The 17,296-nt window shown below is 38.3% G+C and overlaps 1 protein-coding gene across 3 annotated transcripts in view; it reads right to left on the reverse strand.

Moving 5' to 3' along the window:
• The window catches only part of ATG2B (autophagy related 2B), a 68,517-nt gene that overhangs the window by 7,605 nt on the left and 43,616 nt on the right, over positions 1–17,296 (reverse strand). For all 3 annotated transcript variants that reach the window (XM_059914957.1, XM_059914956.1, XM_059914958.1), the window contains exons 29-38: positions 16,698–16,839; positions 14,242–14,444; positions 13,278–13,504; positions 11,979–12,087; positions 10,839–11,033; positions 9,926–10,027; positions 4,914–4,992; positions 3,585–3,792; positions 951–1,020; positions 262–344 (exon numbers count right to left, since the gene is read on the reverse strand). In XM_059914957.1, coding sequence (XP_059770940.1) covers positions 262–344; positions 951–1,020; positions 3,585–3,792; positions 4,914–4,992; positions 9,926–10,027; positions 10,839–11,033; positions 11,979–12,087; positions 13,278–13,504; positions 14,242–14,444; positions 16,698–16,839 — 1,418 coding nt within the window. The remainder of the gene's footprint in view (positions 1–261; positions 345–950; positions 1,021–3,584; positions 3,793–4,913; positions 4,993–9,925; positions 10,028–10,838; positions 11,034–11,978; positions 12,088–13,277; positions 13,505–14,241; positions 14,445–16,697; positions 16,840–17,296) is intronic.

Consider the following 17,296-nt stretch of genomic DNA (forward strand, 5'->3'; position numbering starts at 1 on the left):
TTTACAACTTAGGGAAATTATTTTAAAAAATCCTAACTATAGCTGTTTTTTGAAAAATACTACTCTCTTCAAACTACTTCTATTCTCTCAGAATAAAAATTAGCCCCTAGCCAGTAAAAATCCTCTAAAAATGAGCTCTCTGCAAACAACACTGTAAAATAATTAAATTAGGTACGCTAGCTAAGAAAACTCAATTTTTAGTTTGTTGTAAACTAACTTTAGTAACTACATCTTAAAGTCTCATGTAATAAATCAACTTACCCATGCCGATAGAAAAGCCTCTTCAGCTTTAGTTCAGAGCAGTTTAACTGGGCCAGACCAATCAAAATCCCAGCTAATGTACCCTTTAAAATTAAAAAAAAAAAAAAAAAAAATCACTATTAAAGGTAAAACACCTAAAATACTTAACAGCAAAAAAGTACATGTATTTTATATGACCCAATTTATATCAAATTTTACTCATGGGTTCTTAAGTAAAATTACACTTAATTTACTTTAAAAACAGAATTAGGGGCTTCCCTGGTGGTGCAGTGGTTGAGAGTCTGCCTGCCAATGCAGCGGACACGGGTTCGAGCCCTGGTCTGGGAAGATCCCACATGCCGTGGAGCAACTGGGCCCGTGAGCCACAACTGCTGAGCCTGCGCGTCTGGAGCCTGTGCTCCCAACAAGAGAGGCCACGATAGTGAGAGGCCTGCGCACCGCGATGAAGAGTGGCCCCCGCTCACCACAACTAGAGAAAGCCCTCGCACAGAAACGAAGACCCAACACAGCCAAAAATAAATAAATAAGTAAATTTAAAAACAAAAAAAAAAAACAGAATTAAATTTTAAAATCTTGCACTGCATTTCAAATATACAAGCTATAATGGAAAAAAGTTGTTAAAAAATTGAGTCCACTAGAAAAACAAATGAGATAATTTTGTAGAGTATATTTGTGCAAAGTTTACAGACCTGATCCATTGATACGTGTTTGCCATGATAATCAAGTCGAATAGGAACTTCTGATGTGAACCTAAATTCTCTGAAGATAAATAAAGGAGGGGAGTTATTTATGTTCAAAATTACTAAGAGCTGAAATTAGATATAAATGAATTTGTTCAACTGGAGAATAAAAACAAAACCACAAAATAAATAATGTGAATATATTAACGCCTAAATAAAAGAGAATGTCTTTTAGCTCTACCTTTTCTTAACGCAATGTAACAACTAAACAGATGTTAATCATCTTATAAATCTTATTTATTTCATTATATATTAAATTTCTCACAAAAACCTTTTCCTGGTTTACTAAACAATGTTTATCTTAGGAAAATTTATTCTGGCACATATTCAATTCATACAGAGAACGAACTAATAAAAACAACTTTCAAGATTAAGTCAAATAACATAATCATTACCAAAAAGTAAAAAAGGGCTAAGGTATTCATTTTAGCTCTGTGATAAAGCAGAAAGATCCAGAAGACCTAGACATGAACCCTAGTTTTATCAGTTACATGGGATGCAGTCGAGGCAAGTAACTTAAACTCTCTGAGCCTAAACGTCTTCATCAGTAAATTTTTAAATGCCACCTACATTGGTGAATTTTAGTGGACAGTCATGAAATTAACGCTTGCAAATAGGATACTGACACACAAATATTGGGAATTCTGAATGAAATTATAATTATACATTGATGGTACACATCAAACAAAAGCAGCTGGCTTCCAAAAGTTGGACTGTAAATTGGAAGCTGAAACACATTTTTACTACAGAATTAATGGTGGTGGTTATATACTAAGTCATCCCAAGTCATCCTACAAAAGTCCATTTAACCTACAGTAAAATGGAAATGCTGTATTTATATCAATCAGTACAGGAAGTCTGGGATCCCAAGTCATCCCTCATCTTCCGAACACTCATCTGCACTGGGTTCTCTGGGCGACAGCCCCTCGACACCTGCCTCCTCCATTCTCACTCTTTCCTCCATGGCATGTACGCCTGCCTCCTCCATTCTCACTCTTTCCTCCATGGCATGTACGTAATAGGCCAAATCATATATTTTTATTATCTATAAGCTCAATTAAATAGGGATTTTTCTCTACTTTGTTCACCTAGAACAAAATCTGACATATTTATAATAAATGTTCAATAAATATCTGTGGGATGAATAAATGTCTGCAGGAGAGGGGACTATTATGCTATTACTTGGAAAACGCACTGGATTTGGGATTCAGAAGACCTCTGTTCTAGTCCTGGCTTGGCCACTAACTAACTGTGTGGCCTTGAGCAAGTCATAAGTCATCTCTTCTCTCTGTGCATTAACTTCTTCATCTGTAAAGTGAGTAATTTGAACTATGTCACCAAGTACCACCCCAGGGTCCTAGATACACTAGGAGCTTTTGAGAGTAGAAACAGAAATCCACAAGCTATTTTAAGTAGTCTAAATGGAAAAAAACAAATATTTACCTACGTAAGTGAGGTTACACACACAGTCTGACTAAAGAGTGTCAAATTTCCGTGCTCAGGCCAGAATTATAACAATTCAATTTCTTTTATACTGATTATCCAGTGTTCACAAAAACCAAATTGGCAGCTTATATGAAATGAGAATTCAAATTATTACTTAAGATACACAATGCTTTTGGTAGAAAAAAAATTTTAAATTAAAAAAGAAATGTAGGAAAATAATAAAAGAGAGTCTTCTTTTATGGTAGAAAAGTTTAGAACCACCAGAGATCCTCTCTCCCAGGATCTTACCAATTCTCACATTCTATTTTCTAACTATTTTCATCAATATATAAGATATTTAAAACATGAAAACACTTTAAAACAGTTATACTGCCTACTTTGGGCCATATTCTAAACTCAGAACTTAGAAAGACAGAACTTGGGGACCACTGATGTCAACAAGAGAGGACTATAGAAAACCAGGGAAAGGAGCTAACTGTCCCTCACAACACAGGTGGTTTCGATCTTCAACCTCTCTCCTTCCAATAGAGCCAAGGCTCCATCCCTACCATCAAGGGCTGGGAAAGAAAGAAGATGGGAAGAATGAATGGATCTGGAAACGAGGATAAACTCCAATGTACAACCAGCTAGTTTTTGGCTGTAGTCAACAGGGACATGGGTTTCCTGATGATTCCAACCCAGCCAGTTAGCGGCGGGTCAGGAAGGACACAACAGTGACAGAGAAGGGCAGAGAAAGCAGACAGAAAATCCCCATAAGGGAAAAGGGAGGAATGCTGAAGGTGAGGTGTGTGAGGGAAAAGGACAGCATCACGTTCAAGGACACACAAACAGGCCATAATAAGTGACTGGAAAGCGAGGGACAGGTGGAGGAAAAAAGAAGGAAGAATCTAAAGGGAAGAGAAATTCCTGCTACACAATCAATCGGAGGATGAATCCTGAGCCAGGGTTATGAGAGTAACCCTGGAAATGAGAGGTGCGAGTAGGTGGGGCCCACATATAAATAAATACACCGGGTGAGTATTTGCCAGTGCACAGAAACGCTGATGCGACCTCATGATTTCTGGCACACAAACACATTATAGAACAACCTTCATACTCTAAAATAACTTCATTTGTTATCAAAATTAAATGATTTACCTAAAAAACACAGGCTGATCACTAAACGACGCTTCTTCAGCAGAGAAGTCCTTCTCTTCTTCCCCATTGACCACTTGCACTGAATTGGCACTGCCATTTGGGGAAGGCTGCTTTGGCCCAGGGAAAGAAATAAGTAGATTTGGCTCCTTTGAGGTGCTTAAATGCCTTGGCAAACTGCAGGTGACATCAGCTCCAGGAGACTTTTTAACTGAAAGTGCACATTTGAAAAATGAGGTATACTTCTTTAAAGCAACAATTTAAATCAATCTACACTTAACTTGTTTTGCTACATTTCATTTAATAAATACAACTACTGCTAGAGAAATCTTTCACCTTTTAAATTATTACAGTAGTCCCTTCTTATCTTCAGTTTCACTTTCCAAGATCAACTGCGGTCCAAAAATATGAAATGGAAAATTCCAGAAATAAACAATTCCTAAGTTTTAAACTGCACACCATTCTGAGTAGCATGATGAAATCTTGCATCGTCATACTCTATCCCACCGGAATGCGAGTCATCCCTTTGTCCAGCATATCCCACCAGTGAGTCACTGAGTGGCCGTCTCAGTTATCAGGTCGACTGTTCGGGTATTGCAGTGTTTGTGTTAAGTAACCCTTATTTTATTAATAATGGCCCCAAAGTACAAGAACAGCGATGTTGGCAATTCGGATACACCAAAGAGAAGCCGCAGCATGCTTCCTCTAAGTGAAAAGGTGAAAGCTCTTGACTTAATAAGGAAAAAAAAAAATTGTATGCTCAGGCCGCTAAGATCTACAGTAAGAACAAATCTGTAAAATTGTGATGAAGGAAAAAGAAATTCGCGCTCATTTTGCTGTCGTACCTCAAAGGTTACAGCCACAGTGCATGATACGTGCTTAGTTAAGATGCAAAAGGCATTAAATTTGTACAAGATATTTTGAGAGAGAGAAAGATCATGCTCACCTAACTTTTATTACAGTATATTGTTATAATTGTTTTATTTTATTACTAGTTACTGTTGTTAATCTCTTACTGCGCCTAATTTATAAATTAAACTTTATCATAGGCATGTATGTATAGAAAGAAAAAACTTAGTATATTTAGGGTTTGGTACTATCTGCAGTTTCAGGCAGCCACTCGGGGTCTTGGAAGGTACTTCTGGAGGATAAGGGGGGACTCCTGTACTTTTACATAAACTACATTTGTACAACTTAACAAAAATGAGCACAGAACACATTTATATAAATGAGAATAAAGATTTGTAAGTACATTCTCAAAAAGGCCTCATAACAATCAAAATCAATCCAAGCACTTGTTATAGACTTTTTCAAACTCTACATATTTAATACCTTCTGGATCTGGAGCCATGAGAAGCTCTACTTCTGTAGAAACACTTGTGAAGAAATCCTTCAGGAAGAACAAGGCATCCTAAAATTGACAGATGTAATTATAACTAAAAGGGTTCTAAAACTATGAAACGAAGTGTCTTGAAGTCTTATATTTCACTCATTGTTCATATACAGCTATAATTTATTCAGTCCCTACTCTGTGTCATTGTTCCTATTCTCAATCTCTCCCTCTCTCTCACACATACACACACACACACACACACACACACACACACACACTTCCTTGCTAATTCTCACAACTCTGAGAAAATTAATTTATAGATGCAGAAATTAAGACAGATAAGTTAGAAATTAAACTGCTATTTCTAAATCAAAGTACATTTTGGTTTTCTTAGAAATATAGTAGTCTCATTCTTTTGGCATTAGTTCTCACTCTGAATTTGTAGCGGTGATATTACTAAACAATAACAGCAGCTAGCATGTACTGGATACTCAGATGTGCCTTAAAAGTTCTTAATGTCTTATTTCTGCTTTTACCACTATGTTATATTGCCTTAAACATTTTCTTCATTAGACATGATATTCAAAATAAAAATTGAAAATAAATAAAATCACCCAGTCAGTGTGGTCTTTTCTGAAATTCTATGGTATGGACCGTTCTTGGTGATGTGTATGCAAGCCACATTTGCCCATTATTAGCAGCTTCATTAGGCCTTACTGAGACTGACAAATCCATTTTGGAGAATATGAAAATTAAATAGCTGAGCCTGTTCTTTCTTACTCTTCCCTCCCATTTTAAAAAACTTAAATTAATATAAAACATTAATATTGTACCAAACCGCAATGTGAAAGTGAAATACAGGGTCACAATAAGTGGTAGCACACCAAGTGCCTGACTGGCAATTCCAAAGGATCCGATCTAGTACTGATCACACTCGTCAGAAGTATAAATGATGGAAGTTAGAAAGGTATTTTTCTAGATAACATGGCATATGGGAGACTGAGGGCTAGGACTGAAGAACAAACAGGCGGTTTCAACAGTATTAGAAATATTCTGGTTCTGCAGTTGGGGAGTAAGTTCATGAACCGTTCATTATATTACTATGCTTTACACATACGTATTTAAGTATATATTTATATATTATTTACACTACATACATTTATTATAAATCACTATATATGTGTATATTTACATATATCAAATATTACACGTTGACAGTTAATAGTATATAAAATGTTATCCTTTGGCCACCAGATGGCGATATTTTAATGCTATGAATGTTTTGCCTCCAAAAAAAAACAAAGAGAAAATTCCAGGTATAAATGTGCTCTTATTTAAAAAACAAAAACAAAAAAGGGAAGACTAAAGAGACAGTGGTTTTTACACATTTTTACTACAAACAGACAAAGGGATACTAATCATCAGCTTTTCAAAATGTTCTCCAAATTTTTGATTTTGGTATTTATGCTGAACTCTTTACAGCTCAATGAGACAAACAACCTAACTCTAAAACTAGAAAGACACAGGGACTTCCCTGGTGGTGCAGTGGTTAAGAATCTGCCTGCCAATGCAGGGGACACGAGTTGATCCCTGGTCCGGGAAGATCCCACGTGCCACGGAGCAACTAAGCCAGTACGCCACAACTACTGAGCCTGCGCTCCAGAGCCCGCAAGCCACAAATGCTGAAGCCCGCGCGCCTAGAGCCCGTGCTCCGCAACAAGAGAAGCCACTGCAATGAGAAGCCCGCGCACGGCAACAAAGAGTAGCCCCCGCTCGCCGCAACTAGAAAGCCCACACGCAGCAACGAAGACCCAACAGAGCCAAAGATAAATAGATAAAAAATAAAATTTAAAAAAATCACTTAAAAAAAAAAAAACTAGAAAGACACAGACACTTCAAAAAAGAAGATATACAAATGTCAAACAAGCTCACGAAAAGATGCTCAGCATCATTAGTCATCAGGGAAATCCAAATTAAAACCAAAATGAACACCAAGTAAGACAGCTAAAATTAAAAAGACAACACCAAGTTTGGTCAGAGCGTGAAGCAGCTGCTGCTCTCATCTGTTACTGATGGGAACCTACAGTGGTACAACCACTGTGGAAAACTATTCGGCAGCTTCTTATGATGGTAAACACACCACATCCACTCTATGACCCAGACATGCGGTTTATAATTACCCAAGAAAACTGAAAACTTATGTCCATAAAAGACTTGTACACAAATTTCATAGCAGCTTTATTCATTAAGAGCCAAAACAAGAAATATTTGTCAAGCTCAAACTGTACACCTAAAATCTCTGCATTTTATTATATGCAAATAATACTTCAATAAAATCAATTTTTAAACTTTAAAAAATATGGTTTATTATTTATGTTAAACCTTCACTCTAAAATAGTTATTTCTAGCTTTAAGGTCCTATGGTAAAGGATATTAACGGTGCGATATGACTTAAGGTGTTGAAAGAAATGCTTTCAATGTCATGCTCAGGTGATGCTGAAAAAAAATCATAAACATGCCAACTGGCACTACTTCATCATTTCCAGCCTCAGCCAAGCACCTGTCCCCCAACACTGCATCTCACAACCTGAATTAGGCTCTCAACGCCTTTATAAAAATTCATAATTTTACATTCCTTAAGACCCAGCTTGATTGTCACCTCCTCCAGAAAGCCTTTACTGCTCACCCCTCATCTTCCAAACTCCCAGCCCGGCTTAGGAGCCCTCTCCTGGTGGGACACATCTTTATGCCTATCTTCATCCCTGGGTGTTAAAGTCATTTGTCTTTTTGTCTCCCCACTAAACAGAGATCTCTGAGGATGGGATGTTTCTTCTTTGTATTCCCAGCATCCTACTTCAGACCTGGGACAAGGCTGGCATTCAGCAAATGATTTGGAATTAACATATCTTCCCTACACAGATTTCCAGGCAGTTCAATACTACAATGAACACCAGACCAGGAAATCCGGCCCCTTCAGATTTCGGATCTCAAATCGCCTAGTTACACAACCTCCATCATCTACTTAGCTCCCTACATGGCAATCACTCGATCTGCCTAGTGTCCTGCCTGCCCTACAGGTACGCTGCGCTTCGCAAGCAACTGCACCGAGTTTCAACAGCAATGCAGCTAGCTTCTTAGAAACAAGAGAAAACTACACGTTGCTTTCATACTTACTGTCTATGATCCAGTGAAGATAAAGTCAGAGATATGCTTGGTAAGAAAAATATTACTCAAAGCATTCTCATTCATCAACTGATATGTTTTCAAAAGAAAAACTAAAGAACACAAATATTTGGCTTTCTATTCAGATGACCATTTGGTATGGTATGTCAATCTTAGAAGACGCAAACTATAAAGGACTCTTTTGTATCATAATATTCCTAGTTAAGGCAAATATATTTGTAGCATGGCTTTGTTTCCCTCGATCCCATATCTTGGGGAATTATTTCCCATTCCTCCTCAGTTTAGTCATAACATTTATTTCCGTGATTGTTTTTGCTAAGGTTAATATTTCTCCATTTTAAAATCATATTGCTTTATAGTTCTACAGAAGAAATTAAGCTCAACATTAAAGAAAAGGTCTATTAAAGAAAACTGGGCTTGCTAAGTCTGGTAAAGTCATGCCATAAAGATAAATCTCACTCAAATTCTTGCTCACACTGGTGATTTTCACAGATCAAATTTCCCATAAATACTTCATCATATTCCTACTAGGCCAATACGGATAAATTAAATTAAAATATGGGTTTCAAAAGATATTCTTCTCATAATGAGAAAACATAAATCTAAAATACTCACTGGCAAGACTGACCCAGCTCAGAAGCTACAAATATTAACATAAAGTTGTGCTAAACTTCTGTGCTTCACAATACATTTTCTCTGAGATATGCCTATATTTTGTTTATAATATAAATATTACTATAGATTATTCCTGATACATCTATTACTTATTTAAATAATGAATCGACATTATTCAATGTTATTTAATCAAACAAATAATACCACCCCACACATACTCTACTTCCAAATCTGAGCTCACACCAATATATAAGGTATAAGGGGAGGGTTTTGTTATTTCAAAAGCAGATTATTATAAAAACTCCATTTATTTTCTGTAGTTGTTATATGCTTCAGTTAATAATAACAGCTAACACTTCTGATCATTAACAGTGTGTGCCAGGCACCAAGCTAAATGTTTTACATACACCAGTCTCCTTTAATCCTCATTTTTAACAAAATGACGCTACATGTACTATTACTTTTTCCATTTTATCAGTGAAGAAACTGAGGCTTGGGGAAATTAAGTCACCTACCAAAAGCCACACAGTTAGTAAAAGAGAACTGAGATTTAAGCCCAGGTCTGACTCTAAACCCACACTCTTCACTACACTGCACTACTACCAAGTATCACATCTTCATACACCGAACAAAGCTTGTAAAACACCAACTATGCTTTAAACAGCTCTCTGGGAAGGCAAAACCCAGGATCATTTGATGCGGTGCTTGCTAGAATATAGGAAAGTGGACTTCTTTACCTCTTTCCATAAATCTCTGCTTTGTTTGTGACCTGTTCAAGGGCCAATTTACTAATCTGTCATTGTGCCCAGGGCAGAAGGAATTCTCTTCCAGATGCTGTGATTACAATCCCCTATATCTTTCAATAGCATATATCGAGGAGTCCTTTCATCCTCTGAAAATACCTGTATATCTGCATTAGGAGTACGTATGTAAAGATCAGAGAACGTGAGAAGCAGGTATTAAGCGCTATGTCACGTAGACAGTGAGTAGGAAACTGGAGGACAAAATCTAATAACGTTTATTCACTAATAATTCAGATTCCAAACAGCTAATGAATTTGCCCTATTCTTTACCAGCAGAAGTCTGTTTTAATTATGCAACTTCCATAAAAGTTAAATCATAATAAACATAATTCTACTAAATTAAATCTCTCATCCTGAATGTGGGATATATATTTAATCATAATTCCATGCATTATGCTTGTAATACAAACCTGGTCAATATTGAGGCGAAGTGGCATTAGTGACACTCTGAGGCAGCATTCCTGTGGTGACCTGCCAGACTCCGGGCGCACATGTAATGCTTTCACTGTCAGCTACAAGATGAGACAGACAAACACATTTTTTCCCTAGTGATAATATGACCTTGTTTTCATTAAAAAAAGAAAAGCAAAAACGAGGAAAAAAAATCCTATATCTAGTCCCTATATCAGAACAAAAAGTGGAACTGTTTACCCTCTTTCCTTAGAATCCTGAATCTAACTTTTTTGGGTCACACACTCTTTCAAGAATCTGATGAAAGATATGAATTCTCTTTAGAGGAAAAAACGCAAATGATAATGTTGTACTCGCACTCTCAAAGAAGTCTGCTAAGCCCCAGAAGCTAATCCATAGACCCATATTCCAAAGACAACTTCTATGACGTTTTCTTCTGGAAGTCCTGAGCTGATCATTTCTATTCTAATAACATTTAAAAGTTAGAAATGTGGAATACTGCCAACAATTTCGTTTAAATATTTTGTGTTAAGTGTTTTGTTTTTTTGGCCATGCCATGTGGCTTGTGGGATCTTAGCTCCCCGACCAGGGATCGAACCAGGGCCCTCGGCAGTGAGAGTCCTAACCACTGGACCGCCAGGGAATTCCTTGTGTAAGTGTTTTGTGTAGATCACTATGGACTTCTGGTTTTCCTCAGGTATTGATATACTGGCAATTATAGAAACAACATGCAAGATAATTTTTAAAACAAAACTTTAAGCCGCGTATTTAAAAGGGATTTTCATATAAAAATGAGGGAAAAAAATCCCATAATTTTCCCTAATCTAAAATAAATCTTCTGCAGTTAGATAAAATAAAAATACTTTTCTGAAATTAATACAACAACAAAATATATGAAGTTTTAAATCTTACCATGTTGGAATGAGCTTTTCGAGGCATTTCTTTACTGCAATACAGGTACAAAAACTTATTCATTTGTGATGTTGCCAGACGATCTCGAATTTCAAGATCCTGCACGATGAACACCTGCCGGGAGACCGGGTGCTCCAAGAGGCTAGACTTGCATTCTGGTTTGCATGGGGGGTAAACCTCGTGCTGAAACTTCACCTTTACAGAAGAGAAAGAACACAGAACAACCTCTACATTTTATTTAAATCAGATTTTCTCTTTAAAATGTAAAACATCACTCATTTTCTTTGAATTCTCAGCTTTTGATTCCACTTTCAGAGAACAGCATAACATTCCTACGTTTGTTCATGTATTTATTTATTAATCCACGTGTACAGGACCATACAAGGAAAAGCCTGACTGACATTTCTTATTTGACTTTGGTAAAATCCCTATCCTTTTCAAGCAAAACGCTCAACAGGCATAAGTCATAAAATTATTATCTTGCATACCTATGAAACTGCTTGGAGGCAAGGTTCAAGTTCCAAAAGGGCGCAAGGATACAATTAAGTATATGGAGCTGTCATCACTACACTATTTCTATGCTAAGCACCCTAATATTCGACCCTTGGCACAATCCCAGACAAGCTGACAGAATTAACTGCATCAGTGGCACTGGCAGCCTGGGCTGCTGGTCTCTAGATGCTCACAAAGGACCTGAGACCTGCGTGCTATCCAATGGCAGGCCTTCCCAGAGACATACTCCAGCACAGTGGTTCCCCAAGCGCGGTCCTGGGTAAAGTGGTATCACAATCACCTGGGAACTCATTAAAAATGCAAATTCATGGGCCCTACCTCAGACCTACTGAATCAAAAACTCTGGGGCCCAGCAACCTGTGTTTTAACAAGCCCTCAAGGGGATTCTGATGCTTGTTCAACTCTGAGAGACACTGCTCTAGGGGTAGCCCGGGAAAACAAAAACAAAAACCCTGAATTTTCTCAGAATATTTGAGAAAGAAAAAGAGGCAAGAGTTTTTATACAAGACCCCTGCACTTTTCCACTTACGCCCCAAGACCACATGGGGGAGGGGACAGGGAGTAACCAAAGAACGCCCACTAATGCTCCCACTTCGGTGGATTTTTCCTTTCAAAATGTCACATTACCTTGCTTAACTGTATTTCCATTAAAAAGTCATGGTTTCTTCCTTTTCCCCCACATACCACATTACGTCCATGTCTTGCAGGTGTGTGAGAAGGTGAGCTGTGGGGACTACTATAAATGAAAAATAAAACCTTTTGTTAAAGGAATAGTCGGAGAAAGGCAATGAATGACACTAGAAAAAATAACAGGATGAAGAAAGGAAATAAGATTACAGAACTAGCAAAACACTGCCACAAATTGTATTGCTATAAATCAAAACCGCATCTTTTATCCCTTGGAGACATTGAGAACATAAATGTTATTACTGCCTTTACAGCAATCATCTACTTGCTAAATATTTAAAACTACAGAAAACGTTAACTATGATGCTGGTGTGCATATCACAAGATAAGACTTAGAAATGAGACCTCCCTGTAAGTTCCTTATTACTTCAGAAACCCCTGAGAGTCAGAGGACAAGTCCTAGAAATTCCAATTAACACGGAAAAGAATTATAGTAAAGTTGTAAGTTTTTTTAAAAGCACTTTTAAATAGAAAAAGTCATTACCATGCTGTGCCAAAGGCTCCCACCCCGTGAAGCCTCTCTTGACCCTCCCCACCCCGCTGAGAGTGTCTGCCCTTAGTCTCTGCCTCGTCTTTCCACCCAGTTCCCTTCTAGAACCACGGAATAACGCTCTCACTAACAGGTACTTCAGCAGCGTCCACTCTGTGCTGGGCACCCCGCTGGGTGCTAGAGAATCAGGGGCACGCATGGTCCCCACCTCCTGACGCACACACTTCACTTCGTTGCCCTCATTGGCTCACGTAACTCTCTCTCCCTTCTGAACTTAGGACAGGGTCTGGGTCGTATTCATTTTAATGAATGTGCCTCTAACACAGGCTCTGGCACATGGTAGGTACCCGAAAAATTTTGCTGAATGGAAATGGCTTAAGTCATCGTATTTTAGGAAAAAAATACAAAGAATGCAAACAAGTTTTCAAATGCAAAACTTTAACATTAAAAGAGTAACATTTAAATTACAGTTTTTAATATTGCTTATTAATAATTCTTAAAAGGATAAATTCTTTGTATTTTTAGTGAAAAGAATATATTGGCCTGGTGGTCCAGTGGTTAAGAATCCGCCTTGCAACGCAGGGGACGCGGGTTCGATCCCTGGTCGGGGAAGATCCCACATGCTGCGGGGCAACCAAGCCCTCGCGCCACAACTACTGAGCCCATGTGCCACAACTAGAGAAGCCCGTGCGCCGCAACAAAGAGAGTATATTGGTCTGCCAAATAAACTTATGTAGAAATTAACTTACATATAACTTTTAGCTGGAGAAGCAGGAGGGGCTGTTCCAAAATCTTTTCCTCCAAAAAGATGCCAAACAAGAGAGACTTCTTTAACCAGGTACCGAATTACAGGAATAGGAAAGTGTAAAGGGGCTTTGCTCGTATCTGTCTTCTTAACAGGCAGACTAAAATAATTATCTCTTATCACAATTGCATCATCAACCATTATTTTTACAACTGGTTCTTCTTCCTTCTCCTAAGACAAAGGAACAGGTAACACATACTCTCTTATTTAAGTAGAAACCAATGATTATGGTGCGCATCTCAAGGGGATTTCTTGATTCTGCATTCTTTCTAATAATTTCAGTATATAAAGTGGAATAATAAATACTGACGATAATCATCACATAAGATACTCTGCTTAATTAACAATAAAATGAACTCTCCCTTCTATGTGAATCACTCCATAAGAATTTTTTATAGTCTACGATCTGGCTTTTACTACTTGTTTGACAATAAAAAGGTACAGATTCAATGCTTTACCATTTTGTTTAGTGAACTGTGGATTCATTAAATCCAGACCATGCTTTTTCAATGTGAGCATGATTCTAAAAAGGAAATTACATACATTAACCAAGCATTAGCCTTCTCACAAATCACATCTTATCGTTCCCAATTCTTGTGTTAACAACTCTGTACAGAACTCCTTTCTGCCATTTAATTTCACAACCCTGAAGAGGTATCTTACTACGTACTTCCTCTGCAGTTCAATAAACAACGCAGGGGATTTTGCAAGTAGAGAGTCTCTGAGAGATGTTCATAAAAAGAGTAAAGTATAACAAACATTTACAAAGTCTCAAGAGTAAATTACAAAAGGAAGTAATTCTGAACTGTAAAGAGTTAACAAAACCTAAAGAATCTTTTCAGGTGCCCTTTGGTCAATTCAATTTACAACATTATTTTAAGACATTAATTATATCATCAATTTATTACCTGAATGGTTGCTCTTGGTGCAAAAAGAATGCAAAAGTCGTCATTTTCTGTGGGCACGCCTGTCACCGCATCGCTCATCAAGTGGTGTGTGAATGAGGTGTAAGTGGGCCCAGTCTCCTGGGACACGTTTCCACTCTCATCAGGAAACAGGAAGAGGTCTGAACAACACGGCTCCTGAATTTGAGATTTTTCATCCAAAACACCTAGGTGAAAAGATTACAACATTCAATTTTGGCATATTTTAAACATCAACAACAATAACATTTATTAAGCATTTTAGGACTTCCCTCGTGGCGCAGTGGTAAAAATCCGCCTACCAATGCAGGGGACACAGGTTCAATCCGTGGTCTGGGAAGATCCCACATGGCATGGAGCAACTAAGCCCGTGCGCCACAACTACTGAGTCCCTGCACTGCAACTACTGAAGCCCGTGCACACTAGGGCCCACGTGCCACAACTACTGAGCCCACGTGCTGCAACTACTGAGCCCATGTGCTGCAACCAAGGAAGCCTGTGCACCTAGAGCCCGTGCTTCACAATAAGAGAAGCCACTGCAATGAGAAGCCTGTGCACCGCAGCAAAGAGTAGCCTCCGCTCGCCGCAACCAGAGAAAGCCTGCACGCAGCAACAAAGACCCAACGCAGCCAAAAATTTTTAAAAAACAGTATCTCGCTTATTTCTCACAATAACCTTCTGACTACTAATAAAAAGACTAGTAAGTATGAAGTTTTCTAAGAAACAGTAAATGATGGACTCATAAAGTTACAGACAGTCTCCTCTTAGTTATTTTGTGTCAGAGAAGTTCAGGAATTCAACAGCAGCTAGTTAGTGGGGACTGGAGTTCCATTTTAGCCAGAATTTCATACTGACAATTATGTGCTGTAGGTGGAGTTCTGGAAGAAACTCCTTGGACAATATAGCAAGGGGAGGGGAAACAGTTACATCTAGCAGCGTCTCACCTAAAACTATAGGAAGTCTCTGCTCAGGGAAGGGGTGGGGGAAACAGTTGCCAAGCATGTCTTAGGCCAGGGAATGATTCCAAGCAATAAAAAGACTCCTTGGGGGCGCTGGATACCCAAATGGGACACCTGTTCTCAGGTAGCTCTCACAATATGAAGTTCACAAAAGGCTGCATGTGTGCAAAAATCTGTATGTGAACATATATTTTTTATACATTTATATTATATATTAGATTCACTAATTCTTTTCTTTTTTTTTTTTTTTTTGTGGCCGCACTGCATAGTATGTGGGATCTTAGTTCCCCCGACCAGGGATCAAACCCATGCCCCCTGCGCTGGAAGCATGGAGTCCTAACCACTGGACTGCCAGGGAATTCCATAGATTCACTAATTCTTTCTCCATTCATTCATTCAAACCAAACCCTGTGATATGAACTAAGAACACTAAGATGAGTACAGCGACATCTTAGCCTCGGAAAGCTCACAGACTAGACTTTAAATTCTCCTACGGCAGCACTTTGAACCCACTCATCCTTGTAAGTGCTCAGTGTCCAGTACAGGGTCTTGTGTGTGGAAGCTGCTCGGTAAATATTCATTAAACATTCTTTCCCACATGAGGAGGTCAGCTGCTGACATTATTACAAATAATGTTAGTACATAGGGAGCTAAAAGTTCCCATTTGCTTCCTTAGCTCTAATTTATTCTAAATTAGAATGAAAGCAACACTGAATGCTAAACTTCTATAACACTATGAAATAATTTTTAAAAATTAAGATCTCACAACATATAGAAATAGCTATGTTCAGCCAATTAGAAAAAAATATATTTTTAGATAGATACTTCAAAATATTTAGATGCTTCCACTTGGCTTTAAAGCTCTCTGTCTGGTTCCTCCCTGCTTATCTAACATTACTGCCTAATTCTTTTCGACAAGAAGGGAACTTTTGTTCCAGTATTAATAGCCTGAGTTACTAGATCATTAAGGCTCATACACGCCTCTGGGTCTCTGCTGATGTTAGTGACCTTGCCAAGATTATCTTCTCTCTCCCCTCTACATGCCTAGGTCCTACACACTTTTTAAAAGCCAACTCATCTCATCTTCACTGAAGTCTAATGAAGGGATTCCAGATCCTTTCCAACCAGTGATTAGAGTGTACACTACATTCTGAAGTGTTTTCTTACATCACCTCTCGATGGTTCTAAGCACTAGCCTCAGTCTGGTTCAGTGCCAGTTTGCTGCACTAGACCATGAGCTACCAGGGAACATAAGCCTTGTCTTCCACTTTATCTGTCACCGCCCCCCGCAACACTCTGGCCAGTATTATTTATCTACTAAACATTCAATAAACACAAGCTGACTGACTAATAGATATCCACCAACACTCAGACCTGTCTTTTCTTTAGTGAGCTACTTATTAAGGACTTGTAAGAACACAAACAATGGCAGCCTCAACTACAGCATCACAGCTCCCAGGAAGAAGTCCTGGTCTGTCTCACCATTAGACTGTGGTTTTACAGATGCAGCAGCCTCTTGCATGTCAATTTCCTCCATAGCGTCACTCATCAAATCTCGTAGTATTTGTTGATCTGCTTCAGGAAGTACTGGACCACGTGAGGATGACCGACCAGCGGAATCTACCTACAGCCAAAAACCCTAATTAAAATCAACTTGAAAATGCTCTAAAAAGCAAATTACTCAACGTTTATTTTGTCCTAGAAATATACTACATTTCACAAAAACACCAAAAACAGGAACACATCATTTTTCTATATTCTCTCAGCAGGTGTTACATTTTCATTTTAAGTCTTTAGTATCAGCATTTTCACCCCAACAACTACTGGCAAATAGAAATAAATGTGTTATCATCTCAAAGCCGGCACAGTGAACTGAATCTTGAAGAGGTAATACATTCGAAGAGATGGAAGGTGAAAAACATTGCAGTGAAGCTGGGGGAGAGGGGGGGGTCTCTCTGTAGAGAGTCTGATCTGCTCAAACCTGATGGCTGCCATGACCTTCACCCTCTGAGACAAAGCCACTGTAGGTAGAGCCTCATTTCTTGAACAAATAGACACCTAAAGACAGTAGGGGGTATACA

The sequence above is a fragment of the Balaenoptera ricei genome, chromosome 2 (genome assembly GCF_028023285.1).
Source record: "Balaenoptera ricei isolate mBalRic1 chromosome 2, mBalRic1.hap2, whole genome shotgun sequence".
In the NCBI taxonomy this organism is placed as follows: domain Eukaryota; kingdom Metazoa; phylum Chordata; class Mammalia; order Artiodactyla; family Balaenopteridae; genus Balaenoptera; species Balaenoptera ricei.